The sequence below is a fragment of the Bactrocera latifrons genome, unplaced genomic scaffold, assembly GCF_001853355.1.
Source record: "Bactrocera latifrons isolate USDA-ARS-PBARC rearing strain unplaced genomic scaffold, ASM185335v1 scaffold_3, whole genome shotgun sequence".
In the NCBI taxonomy this organism is placed as follows: Eukaryota; Metazoa; Arthropoda; class Insecta; order Diptera; family Tephritidae; genus Bactrocera; species Bactrocera latifrons.
This window is the reverse complement of record NW_017536629.1, coordinates 4387814-4410087: the sequence shown is the minus strand read 5'-3', so window position 1 is coordinate 4410087 and position 22274 is coordinate 4387814. Positions and strand designations below refer to the sequence as shown.

Sequence of the window (22274 nt, the reverse complement as noted above, 5' to 3'; positions counted from 1 at the left end):
ATGATTCCAGATCAAAATGGTTATTGGTTGCGATGTACTTCGCGGTGGTTTCGATAAACTTCCATTGCGGTGGTTGATCAAGCGCACACCAGGCAAAAATGATAATATGGTCAAATTGTTCTTTCCACTTTCCAATATATTTTATACATGATTCTAAGAAAGAAATGAATAAAATCTTTTAAATTGAAAATAAATCTAAATTAATATTCGAACCATAGAATTGACGTGAGAGATCTTACATCTCTTCTTTGGCACTCTTTCGTCAACAACAGAAATATGTTCCATTTCCTTTTGCACTGTAGCGGACAAAAATGCTTCTTTTTTCTGAGATTCGAGCGATTGGACAAAAGAATTGAGTGCAWGCCCAACTTCCATTGCATTAATATTGTCGCTTTCCACTGCTTTAACTGTTCTGTTGAAAATAGATGCCTACATAAGAAATTAAAAAGAAAGTTATTGGTRCYTSACACATTTCATTCCCATTAACCGATACTTACTCGATCACGAAGGAAAAGCAGCCACATCTTGGCCCTTGGATCTTCAAAAAATAGTAGCAAAGAATTTGGGGTGTTGGGATCTCCCAAAAAATACTCCTTAAGACCATCAAAAATTCTTAATATTTCGACTTAAACATTCGACTGATGACAACAAGCCTAGGAAACGAGTTTTGCTGTAACCTATCAGTTTTTTATATTCCACATCCACGGATTCACAAAATTTTTTCAATTTTGCGACACGCACGGTGAACAAATAGAAATGTGAAGAAATTTTGACAACAATCATCTCCATATCAAAAGGCATTTTGTCGCAAGCTTTTTTTAAAGTATTGTGAACAATATGCGCTGCACATCCAACGCCAATCAATCCAGGATAAAGCTGCTTCAGTTTGTAGAACGCATTATTTGTGCCGGTTCGATTAACGTTGCCAAAATTACATGCCGCGTTATCTCCACAAAACGCATMTAGTTTCTTATTTATGTTCAATTTGTTCATAGCGCTATTCAGCAAATTTACAATTATTTCGGAACTTTCTCCATGTGCATCTACCAAGTCTATATTTWTCACTTTGACGCCATCCTTTTCCGAAAAAAAGCGAACTAATATCGGAAACATTTTTGTGCTGCCATGATTAGAGGCGTCCGTCAATATAGTGAAGAAATGGCAGTCATTTAAGTCTTTCTGGAGCTCTTGCAATACGAACCGTGCGAACACTCCGGGTGCTATGGCTTCACATTTCGTTCGCGCACAAGAAAATTTGGACATTGCGAAACAACTCCGGATGATTTTGGAAGCGCAAWCGGCCGAGCGAAAACTGTGATTAGAACTTATCACATGAAATGCCCAAACGCCTTCACACGCCGCGATATGGGCATCTGTTCCGGTCAAAGTAGAACTTTTTAAATATCTATTGAGTGTGTGGCTGGACGTGGCAGCGTGCAATGCATTTTAGTGATTTTTTGATTTAATATGCGACTCAATATCTCGGCGAMCACTATGCATAATAATAAAACCCGTGTTGCACACTTCGCAAAGGACATCACTTTCGGTCTTCGCTTTCTTAATAAACGAAAATTCTTYGCGCAATTATTCGTAAAATATATTTACTCTACGTTTTCGCGACATTTTAAAAAAATAATACAACGTACACACAATAGCGTCGCTTCCACAATATCAYCTGTCAGCATAAGTTCCACAAATTGTTGGTAGAAAATACATAAATAAATGTAAATAAGAAGAGCTTTAACATATTTAGTTTCTCTTTAACACTAACAAATACAATAAAAACATTCCACAAACGGCGTTGCCATAATGGCGAGTTTAAGATAGCTAAAGCTGCGTGAATATCTTTAATTTGCGTTAGGGGTATTCATTCTATCGTCACGGGTGGGACACAATCGTATAGCAATTTTTTGTTGTTTTAACGCAAATTACGTACATCAATATTCTCCGTTTCAATTTACGTACAYTTTCGTGATTTTCGCTAAAGCTTCGGTACACGGTACATGGCTCCAAATTTACGTACTGTACGTGTCATTTACGTACAGGTGGTCAGCATATTTATACCGCATAAGTATATGTTAATGTCAATATGTTAGTTACCTTGATAAAATTGAGAGGGCGTATTTTACTCATAACAGTGTATCTATGTATCTTAAATGGATAAAATTGGGCAAAAATTTGACCTAGCTCCCATATAACTAATATCAGGATTTTCGAACACCCGGCTGACTCTTTTACCATATGATTGGTAATGGTATGTGAGGAAACTTGATGAAACCTAGGGAAAATCCTTTTAGTYTGCGGCCTTTTAGCTGCATTTGGTATTGACAAAAAGTAGATAAAATCGGATCTGTACTATCTGTTTTATGTTCAAACTTTCTAAGTAGTTCAAATTGTGGTTCGGCTCAGAGCTTCATTAGTTCGTTTGAAACAAAAAACACCAAGATGTGACGTCATTAACGGAAGATGAGATTGATACAAATATATTTTATGCTTATTATTTTAATTTTATTTGTTCTCTCTGATTTAAAATAATATTTATATTTTTATAAAGAAAAATAAAATAATAATAATAAACCAATTACAATTAACCATTAAACAAAGTAGATTTTAGTTTCCATTTGACTTAAGAATCAAAAGAAAGCATCACGTGGCTCTCGTATAAGTGGCACCTTGACATCTCCGTCCTGCACGGGTGGGCTAACATCGTCATCTGAGGCAACAGCTGAAATTAAATTTAAATAAATGTTTTTTTTAAGAAAAAAAAAAAATGAAGAAAATAGCATCGGACTTATAAGAAAGTGGGAACAAAGAGCTGCGAGATATTTGTACGTGTGCTTCATTTTCGTTTTCATCAAATTTGGATGGTCTAGCTGTTGAGCATACGAACTTCAAATTCAACACACAAATAGACATTATATGACACTATATTCATAGACCACTAAAATATCCAGTTATACTGAATGGATCAACTAATTTTAAATAAAAGGAATTGAAAGTAATAACTTTAAGTAAGTATGTAGATTATAGTAGTTACGCACAAGCACCTGGTTGAKGGCCTGGAGTTCTTGGAAGGCCTGGAGGACTTGGAGAGCCATGAGAACCTGGAAAGCCTGGGGGTTCTGGAGGGCCTAGAGAACCTGGAGGGTCCTGAGGAATTGTAGAATTTGACGGTGTTGGTTCCTCAGTGGCAATCTGCGCTGTAAAGTCAATGAGAAATTCGATACAGCACTATTAAACATTAAATTTTTAAGACAATTTACCTTGCGCATTTGCGGCTGGTGGAAGGACCAAAAGGACCAACACGGCAAAAATTGTTAGCAGATAGAGTTTCATAGCTAAACTTGTTTTTCTATAGAAAACTTTGAGAATCATTTACTAAATATGAGTATTTATATACATTTCCGTTACAATTTCCACTGTATGAGTCACTCAATACCGTTACTATAATCAATCATTCGAATGATAAATGTGACACTTTATGAGTTAGAAAATATTGGAATTTCCCAAGAAAGTCATTACGCATTTTCTAAAAAACTTCACTAAAAGCATTTATAATTGTCGGTAAAAAAGTATTACAAATATATATAATATAATATACATAYATAATCAGTGCTTTGGAACGTTWACAAAATTTCAGAATACCAGGCCTAAATCGACTCAGCTCACCCAGAGAACTTAAAACATGTTTTAAGTGCTCTGTTTTAAGTTCTCTGGTCCGAGGCTTCTTCCCCGAGTTCAACAACAGTTGTGGCAACTCATTATACCTAGTTCAGTGTAAAATTGTGCAAAGCAACGAGAGTATAAGAATTGATGCTTGCTATGGCTGTGCAGCAGCCGGTAGGCGCGACAATTGTAACTGAACTTGCRATCAAGAAGAAGCATATTATAAACAAAGTGCGTGTATTTTTATTTATTCACTTATTAATAAATTTAATACAAAAATACAATGCAAGACGGTGATGAGCTTACCAATAAWACAAATTTAGTCTGTAAAGTTTGCGGGGAGCGCCAATTTACATTGCGAGAAGGTTTCTTTTACTGYCAAGAATGTGGTACGAAACAGGAACAAGTGCGTGCCGTGGAAATAGAGCAAGATGAAGATTTTTTAGAAGGGAAGCGACAGAAGAAGATAAAACTACAAACACTCAAAGCAGAAAAACGTAAATATTTCCTTTAATAAAAGTCAAATATTTACTTTTAACGTCTTTAATTTACATGTAACAGCAAATCTCACATCCTGGGAATGCTATAATTATATACTGCGTGGACTTGTCAATGATCTGTTATCATTCGGCGCCAAAGAAGAGTTAAAATTGATGACACTTCAGCTGTGGGCAGCTTACCTGCGACGAAATGAAGTGGCATTTTTTAGTAGAAAACGTGTTGAGTTGCCGAAATTAGGCGTACGATATTTGCAGAGGTTAGTACATTGAGTTAAGTCTTTAAAGGACAACTCATAATCTCTATTGATACACTGTGGAACTGATACTAATGTGTACGTAGTTTTTGTATGATCTTTTCATTTCAAAACCAATTGAAATAATACTTATATTTATCTTTCAGAGATGCATCTGCTCTTTATAACCATGCACTACAACGTCGCACAATCAAACGAAAACGTCGTAGAACTGACGATTCGGGCACATCCGTGGTAAGCAGTGATTCGGTAAGCACGCGAGAATTCCGCAAAAATCGGCGAAAATTAGATGAGTCCTCTTACAGTCTGCATTCATCCATGAATTCCACCGATGTATCGCTAACTTCACGGTCTTCGGCGAATACTTCCAGCACTGGGACAACAGGTCGTGCTATAAAATTACAATTTTCGGCGCGTGCTCGAAAACAACTTAAAAAAATGATGCCAGCAAAGCACATTGAAAAACACGCCTTAGATTCGGAGGGAAATTTGAAATGTCACAATGTAAAACCTCTGGCGAGATCAATGAGTCGTACAGATCATGCGCTACTCACAATGAATACACGACAAATATTTACCATATTAGCCATAGCGCTGAATTTGATCGGTGATGACATACAATTATGCGATTTGGTGCGCTTCATAGACGAGGAGCACGTGAGCACAAAAAATGTGCTACCGTACTTTCCAGAGAACATCGCGCCACATTGCAAGAAAATGTTGCAAGAAATTGAATTTTATAAATTTCCTACGAAGTACACTGATAAGGTGTGCAAATTAAATATTTATTTTACACAYAATATTTTATAAATATTTTGTTATTGTTACAGGCTTTACGAGACCATATTGAGTTGCTTTCAAAATTTATAAATATAAAGTCGTACAATCAGCCAGATCTAATAAAACTGACTGAACGTTATGCAACTGAACTAAATCTACCGTCGGATATAACAGCCTATGTAGAGCGTTTGATCAACTTACTGCCACCACAAATGCGTACACGTGTCGATTATGTTTATCCAGCATATGAAGCACGCGCTATGGCTTATATAATATTGGTATTCAAATTGCTTTTTGGTCTCGATGGGCATACTGAGAAATTAATATCGCATGCCGCTAAAAAAACCAATCGGTGCCTGCAGAATCTATCTGAAGAAGGGCGTAGCGTAAATACCAGCATCACACCACCGCCGCTACTATTTGTATGGGAGGATTGGGTAGAGTTCATCGAAATGCGTAAGGTTATAGTTTCGCATTATAACTCGAATTTCTGTCGACAATTCAAACAATGTCAAAGCACTACACAACTGCTGGAGGAAATGGAAGAGGAACAGCACACAAAATTGGAACAAGCAGCGCTTACCGATGAAGGTGCCACAGCGGAAAGTGATTTCAAGGTCTCCACCATGCATCGCATATTCCAACAATTTTTGGATGAACTCAATACCGCAAATCCAACTGAACGTGGTGGAACGATAGTATTTCCACCCAGCCTAACACCAGCTCATTCATATTTCAAGCGCATTTTACTCTATTGTTCCAATGTTGGTGCGAACGCAGCCTTCAAGATACCAGAATTTATGCGTGTCGATCACATGCAACGCACTGTAGCGCCATATGTGCACTCAAAGGACCTGAAGGAATATTTTAAGGCGCACAAATGGCAGTTGATGGTGCAGCGTTTGGCGTGCACTAAAGAACGCAACTACATCGGCATATTTCGGCCATCGAACGACAATAAGGATCGTGTTAAGCATGATATTGGCAACAAGAAGGCTGATTTCAATATAAGCGAAGATAAGTGGCTGGCATCCATTGAGGAAGAGGAGCTCATTGAGGAGCTGGAATTCAAGACAGAATATGATAACTATGARAAGAGCTACGTGAAGAAGCTGCAGATAGATGCGCTAAAGCGACTGCAAGCTGTGCAAATAGCAGCCGTCGGTATACCTGCCGACAATGTAGAAGCTGCCACAATCAATAAACAGGTACATATAAAGATTTATAGAATGGTCTGATAAAAAATATTAATGAATGCGTTTTAGGTGCCGCGTATTGTTGATGCTGATCATGAGGATTCTATACCCGATCCCCCAGACGAAACGGTAGTGGCAAGCGATGACCTCGACGTATCTGCGTTGCATTCAATTAATGCCTTTAGTGAATGTGATATGGAACCGATCAAAAATTCAGATGAGCCATTAATTTTGCAACCACGTAGAGGCCTCAATCAAATTCGTCTATTCGATGGTCTCAGCGACGACGATGCCGACACGGTAGATGCAAATGAAATCGACAGCAATAATGCTCCCAGTGCAGAAGAGCGCACATGCACTTTCCTCACTACGAATATGGATTGTTGGACGTTGTTGGGCTATTCGCATAACCTCAATAGTTGTCAGAAAAAAATTTTGCAAAACAAGTTTTCTCGCTCATTTTTTTGGTTGCTCGAAACTTGCGCACAATCCATCAACCTCGATTGGTGCATATTATATGAGGAGCTACTCACACTTGAGCTAATGTTTGCATACGGCATTGAAGATTTGGAATATTTTCAAGATTGCATACGATTTAAGTACAATAATCCAATCAAAGATTTTAATATGATGATCAATTCATACAGAGAGCTGTGGTGAAAAATATTTGAGYTGGAGTTGGAGTTTGTGCGCAAACTTTTTCTGATAAAAATAGCAGTTATTATGTTTTATTTAATAAATAAGTTAATAATCAGTTTTTATTCAAAATAATAACTTTTAAAACCAAAATATATGATCATTAGTTTGTGCATTATATCATTTTGAGTGAAGCAACTTTTGTTATTGTGATAAAAAGCATTTTTGTGCGTTTGGAAAAATGTAGTTGAAACAAAAACTTGTTTTGATGACGAATTCCCGAATGAAAATCAACCATCGAGGATCAGTATGCTAAGTTTGGTGGTGAAGCCCCGAAGACGGTGAACGCAATGGACGCCCTAAAGCGGGTGTTACCAACGAAAACATCAAGAAAAACTCAACAAATAATTTAGAATCATCATAAAGTGAAGTTGTTCGAGATATGAAGCGCTCTAAAGATATCAAGTGAACGTGTGTAACATATCATTCACKATTATTTGGGTATTAGAAAGCTCTGTGCAAAATGAGTGCCACGCGAGCTCACTTTTGACTAAAAACCACTTCGATTTTAAGATTCGGAACAGTGTTTGGARATGTTGTGGCCATGGATGAAACATGACTATTATTACACTCCRAAATTCAGTCGATAGTCATCCGAGTGAACTGCACACGATGAGTCCACTCCAAAGCGTGGAAAAGCGCAGCAGTTGATTCGCAAAATTATGGCGTCTGCATTTTGAGATGCACATGGAATAATTTTTATTGACTACCTTGCTTCAAATTGTTTTCGCATCCACCGTATTCTCCAGAACTAGCCCCCCTGCGACTATTTCTCAAAAGAATGCTCGCTGAGAAGAAATTGCCGTGTATAYCACGCTTAAATAAATTAAAACAATTTTGCCAAAAAGTTGTGTGGTAGGCCAAGACTTTTTAATTGACTTGTTATATTCAGCCCACATTTAAGGGCATGTACATGGAATGTCCAGTCCGTAAATWAAGAAGATGTTGATGTCCTCGTAAGAGTAAAGGCTGAAATCACCGCCGTCCAGATGACCCCAACAGGGGTAATGCTCGAAATTTCTACGCAAAGATGCGGCCAATAACAAGAGGTTTCAAGACCAGAGCATATTCTTGTAGAACCCCATAGGTGATTTAGTGACTGATGCTCAGAGCATACTGAAATTATGGAGGGAAACTTCYCGACAGTTCTGAATGGCATTGAAAGCATAACGCCAGGAGAGGGTGAAACCGATTCCCAAATCAATGAAGATGGAGCAGACGTTCCATTGTCCGACCATGAAGAAGTTCTTATAGTAATTACCCTTCTGACAAACAACAGAGAGGTGGGGCCGATGGATTGCCCGYCGAGCTATTCAAATACTACGAACGAAWACGAAGAACTGAGAAAAAGCATGCATCAGCTTCTTTRTAGGATATCGCATATAAGGTTCAATCGAGCGTACTGTGTGAAAGATTAAAGTCCACCGTCAACAAACTTACTTTTGTTTTGTTTCACATTATATCGGTTTATGAATTGTCATATTTATCATTCGAATGATTGATTATGGTAACGGTGTTGAGCGACTCAATCAGCGGAAAACGCTGAACGTAAAGATATATAAATATTTAAGCTTGGTGAGTAGTTTCCAACTGTTTTAGCAAAGAAATTCTATCTGTTAATGATTTTTGACATAATGACCTTGCTGGCCTTAATGGCGGTTACACCGTCGGCAAATGCGCAAGAAAATGGTAAATTGACTTAAAATTTTAATTGCCATATATCTGCATATCTGTGTGCTTATATTCACATTATAGAGGAACCCCGAAGCCTTGGACCTGGGCCAATTAAATCTCCATCCTWCCGCCCATTAGCCTTCCTAAGACCAAATAGATGTGCGTGCTTATTGTAGATACGCTACTGGATCATGCTTGCTTATTAATTTTTATTTCTTTATCTTTAGCTATCGAGTTCAGTGTGGAAAATATTTCAGAGTGGAAATATTACTGAAGATGGAGCGTTCAATACTTCCTCCTGTAAGTATAATATTCGAGTTGCCTAACTACTATAATTTGCTTTCTGGAAGATTCTAATTTACAATTCCTATTACKTAATCTTTAGCTATCACGTTTGACATCTCAGGAAATTTGACTTCGACTGGTACTTTCCGGCCATTGGTTGGGACTTGGTTCCTACGTCGATGTTGAAAACGTCCGGTGTGTTTAAAGTGGGTACCTGGCGACGACAGTCTTACCCCACGCCGTTCAATGGCACAGCGGATCAAATCAATGCGTTGATCAGCACCCTAATCAATGAAAATGCCTCTGACAAAGAGTCGGTTGTTCCCGCATTTGCGTTGTAACCACAACCACCACGATACTCTCCGTGGGGTCAGTCCGCATGAGCAGGTTGGAGCGACCTCCAAGACCTCCTGCTCCCTGTGGTAGCAGAGTTAAGTCTTCGATCAGACTTCGTAACCGAAACTACTACCAGTTGAGTTTTCATACAGCTCTGGACTGGTGGCCAGGGGTTGAAACCCATGTGCACATCATATATACACATCACTCATCTAAAAACTAACCCTAATTTCCAGTTAAACGCCTTCACCGCTTAAACAACTCACGCGCAAACGATCTTAGCTATCGGACACTCTGCGACTATATGCACCTATCTACCTTCGCCTCATAAAAACAACGCGAACTATCAGATAGGTGCCTTTGATGCAAAAATGCATTCAGGGGCCCATACCTCGTAAGCAGAAAACCCAGACTCAGAAAAAATCTGAAGTCCTCCTCAACAAACCCAACGTCCTGAATGTACTCATAAGTCATTCGGCCAAATGTCTTGTCACCTATACTTGACCTTAGCATCTAGAAACCTTCTGCTCCCTAGATATCCCTCCCTCTCCACATCATAATCGAAAATCCAGTCACTCCGCAGCAATGATACACTTCAGTTCCTCTTAAYCTATAACGCTGAATTGAGAGGAGTTTTTGGTAGTCCAAGACTGTCGTGGCTACTTTCCACCATACAGCGGCTGTATTAGTAGCACAGGCCAACAGCAAGAGAGAAAAGTTCTCTCTCCACGAACAAAGACCAAACTCTAGATTTACTTGTCATCCCCTTCCTGCTACATGGTTTAGAGGCATAAAYGATGGCAACATCTGATCACGGACTCATCAGATGTTACGAGTTTCTGAGAGAAAGGTTTTGCGGAACATTTTTGGTGGCAAATTTAATATACCCTGTTGAGGATATAACAGTTTGTTGCATTCCATCAAGAAAGATAGAGGCAAGATTGTTTTTTTCTCAAGAATGATAGAAACAAGATTGGGTCATGGTGACGTAATGAGTTTATGAGAAGACGCAAAACAGAAAACTGTCAAACAGCATATAAATTGTAAGCAGTTCCTATGTGGCCTCTTCACACTCCTACCAAACCTATTACGTCACGCTTTTACTTATTTTGTCAAAGAATAAACCGCAAATAGTGACGATAAATACTTAGCGTAATTCCTATCTTAATCATGCTTGATTTTTCCAATCCAATCAAAGTAACCGAAATCTAAGTCTCAAAGAATTTGAATAATAATAGCTCTACATTGATACCGCGTAACCTTTCACAGGGCATTATATAATATTATACAATATTAAAAATGTCACGTTTATGCAATTATTCCAAATCAGTTACATTTTCATTAGCCAACTCGCCTTAATGAACTTGCCTCCTATTCACTTAGCCTTGTTCTCATTACCTAAACATTGCTAAATATATAAGTTCTTGAAGTCCATCAGCATTGTTATCAACAGAAATGATTGATTACCCGCTTGAACTATGCTGGGCTAATTACTATGGCTTGCTATATAAGCGCCGTTCAGTGCACTAAAATGTCAACAATATTTTGTGAAATAGTCGTTGAAGAGCATTTAAAACTCCAAAAATGAAGTCGTACTTAGTACTAGTTTGTAGCGCTCTTCTTGTTGGAGGGTTCTGTGTTGTGTTCGCTGCACCCAGCGGAAACACAAACGCTGGGGAACCTGCTCCGGGTCCTTTGATTTTCCCACCGTACAGCTTTAATCCTCGTAAGTCATAGTAAGGAATTTAAAATTAATTCAATTAAATAAAAATTAATTTTTACAGCAAGAATTCCAAAGTCAATTCCCAACGTAGAGGAAACGTCCGAAAGCATCAGCGAGTCGGCCTCGGACAGCGATTCGTCCTCGGACAGCGATTCGTCCTCTGACAGCGATAGTAGCAGTAGCGAGTCTTCATCGGAAGAAAATGATGGCGTAAAACCTGAAGGACGTACCTTGTTTCTCATCCTACGCCTATTGCAATTGCTCTCACAACAGAACTCCACCTCTTCAGGCTAAGCTATAGAGCGTGTGCTCTGCTGAAACTATTATTTTATATATTGTTCAGATATTTCAAGATTTTCACTTAATAAATTTTCACTAAATAATTATTATTGATGGCATGATAAAGTGAGAAAGTGTTATAATTTTYTTACGGTATGATAGTGTCTGAGATTAAATAACTCGATCTTGTTTTCAAAACTTTGAAATTGGGTTCATTTATCCTGAATGTATGTTAAATCAACCTATGAATTTCATATGGTTTGAATATGAAAAACTCACCTCTTTAAATCCGTTTTTTTCTGGAAACACCTTTTCTGAACTTTCTCTATTTTAGTAAACGGTAAGGACTTAGATTCTATATTTTTTTACAAAATCCACTCTGATATACTTATTTTTGATTGTGAAAACGTATTTCATCTTTTTCGTTAACTCGAAATTTACTAATCCTTTAGATGAGAGGTGATATCGGGAATGGCTGTGTTAATTGAAGTTAAGTTTTTATCACCGAAAAGGAAACCACGGAAACCCTATAAATTATGTATATAAATGATAATCGTGATGATCTGAGTCGATTCAGCCATACTTRKCTGCATATACGCGAATTAGTCTCTCAGTTTTTGAGATATTGATCAGACATTTCTCATACGTTCTTTTCTCCGTAAGAAGCTGCTCATTTGCCAGGAAAGCTGGTATCGAAAGCATCGATCAAAATCAAGTTCTTGTGCGGAAGAAAAAGAAGATAACGTTATTTGCTCCAAACATATATATAGCCGCTTTTATGTCGATAGCAAGCTTACAAGTGGGCGCAACTAAAGTTAAAATTCTCATAATTTAACGCGTTTTTTCAATAGGAACGCTACAAAAGTAGACTAATAGTCTCTTTTAAATCTTTTTACACTTCTCTTAAGTAAGGTTTGCCATTTCTTCATGGAAAGATATACGATTCAAGCATGAGTCGAAATTATTAAAATTTACTACCGAAATTCGGAGTCAGTGGCCTCAATTTTCAGAGCGCTACATTCATTTTATTTCCTTTTAATCTTCCTCTAAGATCAACAACTGAGCGTCWAGTAAAAAAATTTGAATCCATAGGCACAGTACAAAATGTTTCCATGCCAGTGAGTCAAATAATTGTCTGTGGTGTCGAGAATATGACTGCCACTAGCGCATGAATTGATAAAGGCCCAAATTAGTCTCTCTCAAATCGTTCTCAAGCGTAGGGCATCTTTGTGATTAACGCAAGAACTGAAGCCGCTTGAGCACCAGAATCGTCGTATGTTCGTGAATTGGGCTGCGCTACAACTTGAAAATGAACCGGAYTTTCATCGAAAAATCAACTCAGCCATAAGCTTCATTTCTGGTTGAATGGCTTCGTCAATAAGCAAGCAGCAATCAACACGTACGCAATGAGTCAGCATTGCATCCCGAAAAAATTACTGCTCGGTGCAGTTTATGGGTAGTCGGCGTGTAGGTATTGGCCGTGTCTCTTCCGTGATGATCAAGACCGGCATGTTACTGTGAATGGGAATCGCTACCGCTCAATTATAACCGAATAATGTTGGCCCGAATTGGATGATATGGACTTAGATAATGTCTAGACTTGGAATGTCACAATCAATTTATTRAAAACCAAGTTTGGTGAACGTGTTTTCTAATGAAATGGCCCAGTCAATTGGCCGCCTCGGTCGTGCGATTTGACGCCGTTATATTACATGGTACTTTCCAAAGTAAATATAACTTTTTGAATTTAGCGTCCCTGGTGACGCCATCTATATGTCGACTAGTGCGTTAGAATCTGCTATCTCTATCGATTGTCCAGTGAGAATTGCATGACATTTCATAGATTGGAAGTGAAGTTATTGCRTTTTAAGTGTCAGTATATTTGTGTTTTCGGTGCGCAAATGAACTTCGAACAAAGAGTCAATATTAAATTTWGTTTTAAAATTGGTAAAACKTTTACCGAAACGTTTCAATTGAATATCCCGTAGCAGAGTGCACGAACGGTTTCAACGCTTACAAAGTGGTCGTGAGGACATAAATGACAATCAACATGTGGGCCAATCAAAATCCGTGAGCACCGGAAATTTCATCGAAACTGTGCGTGMATTCATGAAAACTCAGCCGAAATCATCATTGAAATTCATGGAAATAGAATTGAACACCTCCAAAACATATGGGCTTACGAAATGTGTGTGTAYGGTTTGTTCCGCACAAATTGATTGAYGAYAAAAAATTGCTCAGAATCCAACATTCGTTGGATGAACCCCTCCCCGTATTCACCTGATATGGCACCGTGCGACTTCYTTCTTTTCGGAAAAATGCATTTGCCCATGAAAGGAAAGCGTTATGTAGACGTAGAGGCCATTCAAACGGCTTGCACAGGCATACGAGCTAAAACACTCGATCGACATGTTTTTGGACCGTGCAAAAAGCTGTATTGAAGCAGAAGGAAACTTTTTTGAATAAAATAAATTGATTTTGCCGAAAAAAAAACATTTGTTCTGTTTTTTATGACCAGTTTACTTTGGACAGCACCTTGTATAATACATTCAAGTTGAATATTTCTTCTAATATCTGCTTGTTGCCCCCTTTTTTTACAAGAGTTGTTAGTTGCATAGCATGCGTGGATTGCAGTTTGTCGCTTCTCGTTATCAAAGTAGACAAAATGTTAAAAGAAATTAGTTGATTAGAGTTTAAGCCATTTTGACAAATGCTACTACTTGATATTATAATTGTTGTTATGCATTATATTTTTATATTTATATCTTGAAATATTGTTCTGCGAAGATAATCGCAAATATTAAATGACTGAAATGTGATTTGTTTTAGAATTTTTGGACTCGAAACAGTATATTTTTTTCGAGTTTTTGGACTCGAAAAACACCTAAGCAACATCATAAGCTAAACTCATGATATATTGTAGCATACTTTTTAGCGACATCATCTAATTGCCTTCTTACTTTTTATAACATACTTTTTGGCGTTTAACCACACTTATTAAAAAACCGTTGCATTCGTTTATATAATATTTGTTTAATATTTTTAACTCTGATTAGCACTTTTGTATTTTTGTTACTCATTTCTACAGATCAGGTTACCTCTCTCTACATATACATACATACAGATTTTTATACAGATATTATATTTTAAAATATTTGCTTACTATGCTTTAATGCTTGCTTTGTWTTTTTATTTTATTTTATTTTTAATATTATGTTTTGCCTTCATTAAGTATTCAATTGCCTTGCTTTGACTCCGTTTTGTTATATTTATATAGTTATATATAACTGTTAAATACATACATAAGTATAAGCTAACGTTAAGTTCATATATCTGCAGCAACAACAATTCAGTGTCCACTATTACATTCATTATATACTACATTTGCCATTACTGTACACACATTACTATATTATTGACAAATATTACATACATACAGGTATGTTAGTATATAAGTATTAGTATATGTATGTATGTTGTTGTAAAATATGATTTCAGTACACATGCAAGGGAAAATGCTTCTAAAATTATATATATATTCACACGTAATTGAATGTAATTGGCAATAGATTTTGATTATTTGACATTTTAGTTTGTTTGTGTGTGTGTATGTGTGTATGCTCCCCAACTTAAGATTCAGCTTAGTGTTTTGCTAACATTTAGTAATAACACAAATGAAAACAGTTTGATCATTGCAACAAAGCGGCACATTTGAAAACCAGACGGCATGGAAACTTTGCCCTGCACCCAACCAATCTGGCTTTCAAATCAGCCAATCGTTCATTGCTGACTAGTAGTAAATACTAATAGTAATATAAATGTATATGTGTATATTTTGTTTTCAGTTGACTTTTCGCAATTTTTTTCTTCGTGGATCGCCACCAAAAGTCAAATGATGCCCGCATGTACATATGTTTGTGTTAGTGTTTTTTCATGATAGCTGTTGTTTTTGTTTTGGAGGTGCTTGCGTATGCGTACGGCATTTAACGGCGTCCCAGTCCGAAACCGTATCGGTGTGGTGGTGGCTCTTGCAGAGAGCGTTTGCCCAAACCAAAGCTGTAGGGTCGGTTGCGTTTCTCGTCTGAAATGTGAAATTAAAGCAATAAATATTTTTATAATATATCCTTAGTAACGCTATAAAATCTCTCTCACTCTGCGCACTCACCAAAAAATGCCATTTCGTTAGCGTTGCCATTCAACAAGTCATCGATGTACTGATCTTCATCATATTCACCACGCTTGCCCAAGCCAAACGAGTAGGGTCTGGCGCGTTTGCCCAGACCGAAATTGTAGACCGGTAGGCGTTTCATCCCGTTGCCGCCATTGGTGTATGTGTAGGCGCGACGTCCCAAGCCGAAAGCGTAACGTTCCATGCGTTTGTCATAGTTCGCGGCATCGCCCAAATCATTGTCTCGCATATCGTCATTGTCAATGTCGGTGAGTAGTGTGTTTGGTTGCTGTTGTTGTTGTGCCAAAACTATGCCCGTCGATTTTGCGTCAGCGTAAGCGATGAGCGCTAAAAAAGCGGCTGAAGTGGCGAGCAATAATGTCGGAGTATACAGGGTGCGTTGGATGATATGCTGGTGGGTGGACATCTTGCAAGCACTGATATGAATGCCTGTGTGACTGTGTTTATGTGTGTGCTTGCGTAGGTTGGTGACCGTTGTTTGTGGTGGCTATTTAAGCTGAAATATTGAGCGAGAAAAGGAGAGGATTAAAATTAAAATGAGTGAAACCGCGTGTGACATGTCGTATAAGTAACACTAAACTATTAAACTATTAAAACTATCTATTATTCGGGCTCTGCGCAGCCGAAGTAACCATTTGTTTCAGCCAAAGTAAAAGTAAAATTACACACGCTCTATTATTTTCATTGCGGTACAAAGTCACCCGGAAGTTCGAAAATCTTTATATTAAGTATACGGAGGCTAAGGGAAGTATTGGTCCGATTCAACCCATTTTTGACATACAGACATACCATTATAAGAGATGGATTATTCCTTAATTTCAATCATATATATCACACATTTTCGATGAAAAGTCAACTGTAGGTACCGGGGTCTAAATACCTCGGGGTTGGAACCGTTTTATTAGATTTTTTTTCATTACAGTGCACACACGAAGATATTATTCGTGCAAAGTTTTATTATTAACATATATTAATTGGTTCCCGAGACCTGAGATTTCATCAAAAAGTGGTACCACCTTGGTACTGCGATGTTCTGTACTAAAATACTGCTATATATATTAATTTAATGCTTAGTAATGACAATGGAAATCAAACACAAGTTTCAACGAGATACATATATCAATTTTTACTCAAGTTACAGCTTGCACGGACGGACGGACGGCAACTGTTTGCAAGAGTATAAAAATTATATAAAATACTTAGTGAGAATATAGGTATAAACGGTGTCGGTATTCGATTGAAACCATATTGAATAATAAAATAAAATTTTGTTTAAAAAATATGTGGTTTACTTTGAAAAGGTTAAACCTTTCTTAGAATGTGATAGCAATTTTTTACAAATTCTTTAAACCTTTTATTTTTGCTATCAATATCTTTTTTCAAACTACTTGTATTTATTAGTGGCTTCAACTTTTTCCACTCAGCATAAAATGCAAAATCGAATTGTAAAATGTAAGTTAAAAAAATATTCAATAAATTATAAGATAGACATTCCTCATTGTTGCTGATTGGCGCAATATGTCTAGGGGAGCAAGGCATACGCACACACTTATCGTATATGTACTAAACAAATGTGCATGATGTTGCAGCAGAAATCAATCAAAATGGAATTTTTACTTAAAGTCACATGACTAAGAGCAAATTCAATTTGTTTTGTTGCTGTAGTCGACTCTTCAGTGCTGACTGACTACTGCCTTATTAACTGGCACTAAATGGCAGTTCACTTCATTGTCACCATTTAAGTGCACATTGCTGCCAATGTTGATTGCCAGCGCGTCAACGGCGAAACGAGCGCTGCAAACACTGCGAAATGCTAGTAATGCGCCACACAGTGTGCTTAGTATGCATGTTAATGCCTGCAACATTTAGTCGAGTTAATTCGCTACTCAAAGTGGGTAAATATTTTCAAAGAATTAACAATTTTGCCATTCGCGCTCGTGGCATAGACGACAGTGCTTTAAAATGGCGAAATATTGTCGTGATAAGGGCTACATAAGTATTACATCACAGCGTTGGCGGTGACTTTTTGAGTAGTAAAGCGAGAGACATCTGCTTTTGTTTGCTGCTGTGAGTTGAAGTCAAGGCGAATACGCTAAATGGCGGTGCTGGTCACAGCGCGCTTATGTTAAGTATATAATGTCTGAATGTGTAAAGTTATTGGATTTTGTTAAGTGGTTAATAAGCTTACATTTCTGATATATTTTTACTTTTAAATTGTTATATAAGTGGATAATGGACTCAACTTCAGATTCTTAAAGCTGAGAAAGGCGTGAAATTTATATTCAGTATTGCAATTTTCAACTTTTCATTAAGAATTTCTAGGTTAAGTTCGGTTTCAGTAGCATAATCGTTGTTTCCGAAGTTAGCGATGGTATTCACCTTCTGAAGTATAATATTTTTAATTTTTTACTTAAATGTTGAAATGCTTTGGCATAAAATGTTTTTTTTTTTACACTTTCCGGTCGAAAGTGGAGACGAAAACTAAATTCTTAGCTTATGAGCGTGTGGAACGGGTATACAAAATTTCACGATTTTTCACCGGTTAAGAATATTGATCTGACGACAGCACAATTTTCATTTATTTGCGTATTTATGTATACGTTGTAGAAGAAGAAGAAGATAAAAAAAATAATGTTTAAATATAAATATTGCATATCTCAAATTTGAATTTCATTTCCTAAAGAATGCATAAAACAATATTGCGCCACTTGAAGAACGTTACCACGTCGCAAACAACAACACTCTTCACACCTGCCCAACTGTGTATACACAACTACACAAGCGCACATTTAACGCCACGAATGTTTGTACTTGTGATTTTCACGCAAAATATGTTGCATACCTCTAGGCGTCCGCGTTCGCAGCATACTTTGCGCGCTTTTTATGTGTCCATGCAGTTGTTGTTTGTGTTGTTTTGGCTGATAAGTAAAAAAATGTTGAAGGGTGTAAAGACAAGAAAAATTGCATCAAAGCGCAACAGAAAAAAACAACAAAAAACGAAAAATAAATAAATAATGAAAGCGACTGTCACGAAATATCTTTAAGGAGGGCGGAAGTTAATATTCGCTTTGGCATCAACGAAAATGTGAATGTAAATTTTCGTAGGTGTATGCGCCTGTATAACGCAATGAACGCCGTGTTTTACGATAAAATAATGATTCAAAGGAGACAAAGCAAGGGTGGAGCGAGGCGACTGACATTGCCAACTGAGCAGTAGAAGCTACAAAGTCAGTAAGGGTAAAAATGCAAACACTATTAGTTGACATAAAGATGCGAAAAACAAATTAATTTGCCACATGAGTGAATGTGAAAAGTGCAACGGCAGCAGTTGCGTGGAATGCAAAGTCGTGTCTCAAACTCATTGAAGGTTTGGCAGGTTTGATAGTGCACACTTACAAAGGCTTGCACACACACACAGTAGATAAATGTTTTTTATGTTTATTTTGGCTTCTGCTTGAATATTTCATACGTAGAAGTGACTGCAGTTACCTTCTCCAATCCAGTTGCCTCGAAATTCGTTTGCGTATTGAAAATTTACAAGTTCAGTTTACAGCCTCCACACATTCATTTCAGGTGGCAGTTAGTGTGAATCACAGAGCGTCATTTTATTAATTTCTTGACCCCATAATCCTCTGCATGCTGCCAAACAAATTTGTTGTGCGTCAAATTTACATTGCACGTGTCCTTCGACTATTTCGACCATAAGCACACTCTACTCAAATCTGTTGGGCAAAGTTTATTTTTTATGTGCTTTTTAAGTGAGTGAGAAGCATTTTGAGCAGCAGATTTTAACTGGCAATAATATTTATGTACAAAACGAGCGCCGAAGTGCCATTCATAACGTTAGATGCAGATAAACAATTTTTGAAGATTCTTACAAAATGTAGAACAAATTACCTTTTACGCGTTATTTGGGTGTTAAAATACCTAAGATTGATGGATATGACATAATCAAAAAAATATGTGAAATGGCACGCAACTAAGGAATAATTACTAAGTTTACGTGACCTGAGATGTATGTATTGCTTGCGAATGATAGTATACATATGTATATCACTTTCTACTAAAAGAGTTTAGCCTTGTAACAACTTCAAAAAGGAATATAGTAAGATATTAATACAGTAAGTAGTAGTAAGATATTAAGACAATATATGAATAAATAGATTTAAATATTAATCGAAATTTTTTGCACGCTTTCTCGACTGGATTCGAAGCCGAAAATTACCCAATTAGCGAAAAAGGCAAACTTGATGTCAAAGTCGCAGAAAAGGTGACAAATAATTTTTTCCCAACCAATTTCCCAACTTCAAGAACAAAACAAAGAATCTATCCTTATTTAATTCCATAACATCTCTAGAATATTTCCCTAAATCCTTAAGTTGATCTGAGCAATTGTTTTGAAGATAGTTGCTGATTTGCTAAGATTTCTCACGAACTATGCAACCTATCTTAATGAAATTTTACAAAGTAATTTATTGTATAATTAAAAAAAGAAACGTTAGAAAAAGTAAAAAAAAAAGTTTCACTAAAATTAGCATTTTTTCATAAAAACGTCTGCCAAAAACAAAGTTTTTGCTTTTTTTCCTGCGTTGAATATTTAGTTTATGATCCTAATTAAAGCACATATTTATTTCTTTTTATGATTTTGTAAAAAGTTCTGTTGTTAACGTGGATGCATTTTTTTTCTCGAGCGACTGTCGAAAATTTCGGTATACTATTATATCATATTATATCAATATTTTCCTTGGAAAATTTCAGAAAATATTTATAAAAAGATTGAGAAAATATTAAATTTTATTAATAAAAAAATATATATTCAAAATAGGTAATTTCCTGCTCTAGGAAATATATGTAAACGGTGGTAAAAAAAGATCCTCTACTGTTGTAGCGATTCCAGTCTTCTCCGTGGATGAAGTCTACACAAAACATTCTCAGTAGAAAATATTCTCCACACAGTGACTTACGGTCGAAAATATGAAACATATATTAGAGAAAGTTGATAGTGATCGGTCTACGAGTAATCACTCAAGAAAATTCCAAAAATTTTGTTTTGAGAAAAACGCGTTCACGGATAAACTGACGGAGCTGATGGAACTAAGCGGCTACATTTTAAGTCGACTGCAGCTATTTTTTGTTTTTACTTTTTTACGTGATGAAATAAAGTCGAGTGATCGAGGTTTCGAGTTCCCCTGCTCTTTTAAAGAAAAAACATAGAACATTCAAATTTAAGGGTAAATATTTCAATAATTTCGAAAGAATATTCTTTGGCATTTAATTTTTTAAGTTTATCTCTTTCATTGAGGCCACTTTTTGGCGACTTGTTAGAGCATTTCGACAGGTAACTGGCGAATGACACGCGAAATGTTTTGCTACCAGGTCTGAATCGATGCGGAATTTCCCGTATAGACTTTACACTTTACATATTCCTAAATGGAAAAGTCTAATGATCTTGGTAGCCAATCGACCGACCCAAAACGTGAAATTGTCTGCTCTACGAAGTGTTCCCTCAATAAATGAAAAACCAAATGCCACCGAGATTATAAGCTTCAATCTCAGGCTTATAATCGTCGGTTATCATGGCGCAATATAGGTCGCCCTGATGATTACGTTCTCAATGGCATCATTTTTAAGGAAATATGGACCGATGAATCTACCAGCCACTCCCAATTGTTGTTTTTTCTGGATGAAAAGGAAGGTCGTGAAATGTGAAATTTTGCTTGTTTACATGCGCAATGAGCCAGAAATGGGCCGCCTGGGCGGGTAACGTCTATTCGAAGGCCGAGAAGATGTGACAAAAATTGGCTTTTGCACCACGATAACGCCCTTGCTCACACATCGTTGCTTGTCCGCGACTTTTTGGCCAAAAACAACACACTAATGATGCCGCAGCCACCGTATTCCCCAGATCTGGCCCTCTGAATTTTTCTTGTTCCCTAAACTGAAGAGGCCCAAAGGACGACGATACGCTTCTCTTGTCGAGTTAAAGACGGCATCCAAGGAGGAGCTGAAGAAGATAAAAGAAATGATTTTTTGAAGTGCTTCGAAGATTGGAAAAACCGTTGGCACAAGTGTATAATATCTCATGGGGATTACTTTGAAGGGGACAAAATAGATATTCATGAATAAATAAATAATTTTTGAAAAAACACAAAATTCGCGATACTTTTTGAACACACCTCGTACAAAAATTATTGCCAGACAGCAGATCATGTTTATTTATGAAAGCAAGCAACTTGCGAGTCTACATGAAATTATGATTGAAATTCGCTTTAATAACAACAAGGAAAATGCATTGACATCTGTAGTCTTGCTTTCGCATAATTTTCATTAGTTATGCGCAGTTTGCCACGCGACATTTTCAGTTGTATCTCTGTTGTTGGACATTTTTGTATCAACAAAGGATTATGTAGCCAAAAATAATTGATTGATTTGTCTGAGATATACCATGAGCACGCTGCTCTTTGCTGTCTGCTGAAATTTTAATGTTTTTATCTGTGCTCAGAGCAATTATTTATGCACAAAATAGTTTTCAACAAAAAACATGAGAACTATGTTTTTTTTTATTTTTTATTATTTGTAAGACTGCATTAACACCAGCAATAATGTCAGCCTGGAAATCCAACGCAGGATAACTCTTGCCAACAGGTGCTACTTCGGACTGAGTAGGCAATTGAGAAGCAAAGTCCTCTCTCGACA

At 37.0% G+C, this 22274-nt stretch overlaps 4 protein-coding genes and 1 long non-coding RNA gene across 7 annotated transcripts in view; 2 read left to right on the top strand and 3 right to left on the bottom strand.

The window, feature by feature from the left end:
• Nucleotides 1-7: 7 nt before the first annotated feature.
• On the bottom strand, nt 8-1628 carry LOC108970384. Its single transcript, XR_001993477.1, has 3 exons — nt 498-1628; nt 214-429; nt 8-153 (listed from the first exon to the last, which is right to left on the bottom strand). It is a non-coding gene; the product is annotated as an uncharacterized LOC108970384 (long non-coding RNA).
• Nucleotides 1629-2520: 892 nt separating this feature from the next.
• LOC108970404 (cuticle collagen 3A3-like) lies at nt 2521-3348 on the bottom strand. Of its 3 annotated transcripts, XR_001993479.1 has the most exons (4): nt 3264-3348; nt 3048-3200; nt 2792-2972; nt 2521-2725 (listed from the first exon to the last, which is right to left on the bottom strand). XR_001993479.1 is itself a non-coding variant. In XM_018935743.1 (3 exons), the coding sequence occupies exons 1-3, from the start codon at nt 3334-3336 to the stop codon at nt 2634-2636; spliced, it is 324 nt and encodes a 107-aa protein (XP_018791288.1). In that variant the 5' UTR covers nt 3337-3348; the 3' UTR covers nt 2521-2633. The 3 variants fall into 3 exon arrangements, 2 of the variants coding, with proteins under 2 accessions (XP_018791288.1, XP_018791289.1); XM_018935743.1 differs by lacking the exon at nt 2792-2972 and having other exon boundaries at nt 3042-3200; XM_018935744.1 differs by lacking the exon at nt 2792-2972.
• Nucleotides 3349-3706: 358 nt separating this feature from the next.
• Nucleotides 3707-7122, top strand: LOC108970362 (TATA box-binding protein-associated factor RNA polymerase I subunit B). Its single transcript, XM_018935692.1, has 5 exons — nt 3707-4163; nt 4228-4423; nt 4567-5188; nt 5251-6408; nt 6466-7122. Exons 1-5 carry the CDS (start codon nt 3950-3952, stop codon nt 7054-7056), a joined length of 2781 nt encoding a protein of 926 aa, XP_018791237.1. The 5' UTR covers nt 3707-3949; the 3' UTR covers nt 7057-7122.
• Nucleotides 7123-10914: 3792 nt separating this feature from the next.
• Nucleotides 10915-11496, top strand: LOC108970397 (clumping factor B-like). The gene is made up of 2 exons (XM_018935736.1): nt 10915-11113; nt 11172-11496. The coding sequence occupies exons 1-2, from the start codon at nt 10972-10974 to the stop codon at nt 11402-11404; spliced, it is 375 nt and encodes a 124-aa protein (XP_018791281.1). The 5' UTR covers nt 10915-10971; the 3' UTR covers nt 11405-11496.
• Nucleotides 11497-14402: 2906 nt separating this feature from the next.
• LOC108970386 (allatostatin-A) overlaps nt 14403-22274 on the bottom strand; it is a 25640-nt gene continuing 17768 nt past the window's right edge. Inside the window, exons 2-3 of the mRNA XM_018935724.1 lie at nt 15555-16074; nt 14403-15470 (exon numbers count right to left, since the gene is read on the bottom strand). Coding sequence (XP_018791269.1) covers nt 15373-15470; nt 15555-15984 — 528 coding nt within the window. The 5' untranslated portion in view covers nt 15985-16074 and the 3' untranslated portion in view covers nt 14403-15372. The remainder of the gene's footprint in view (nt 15471-15554; nt 16075-22274) is intronic.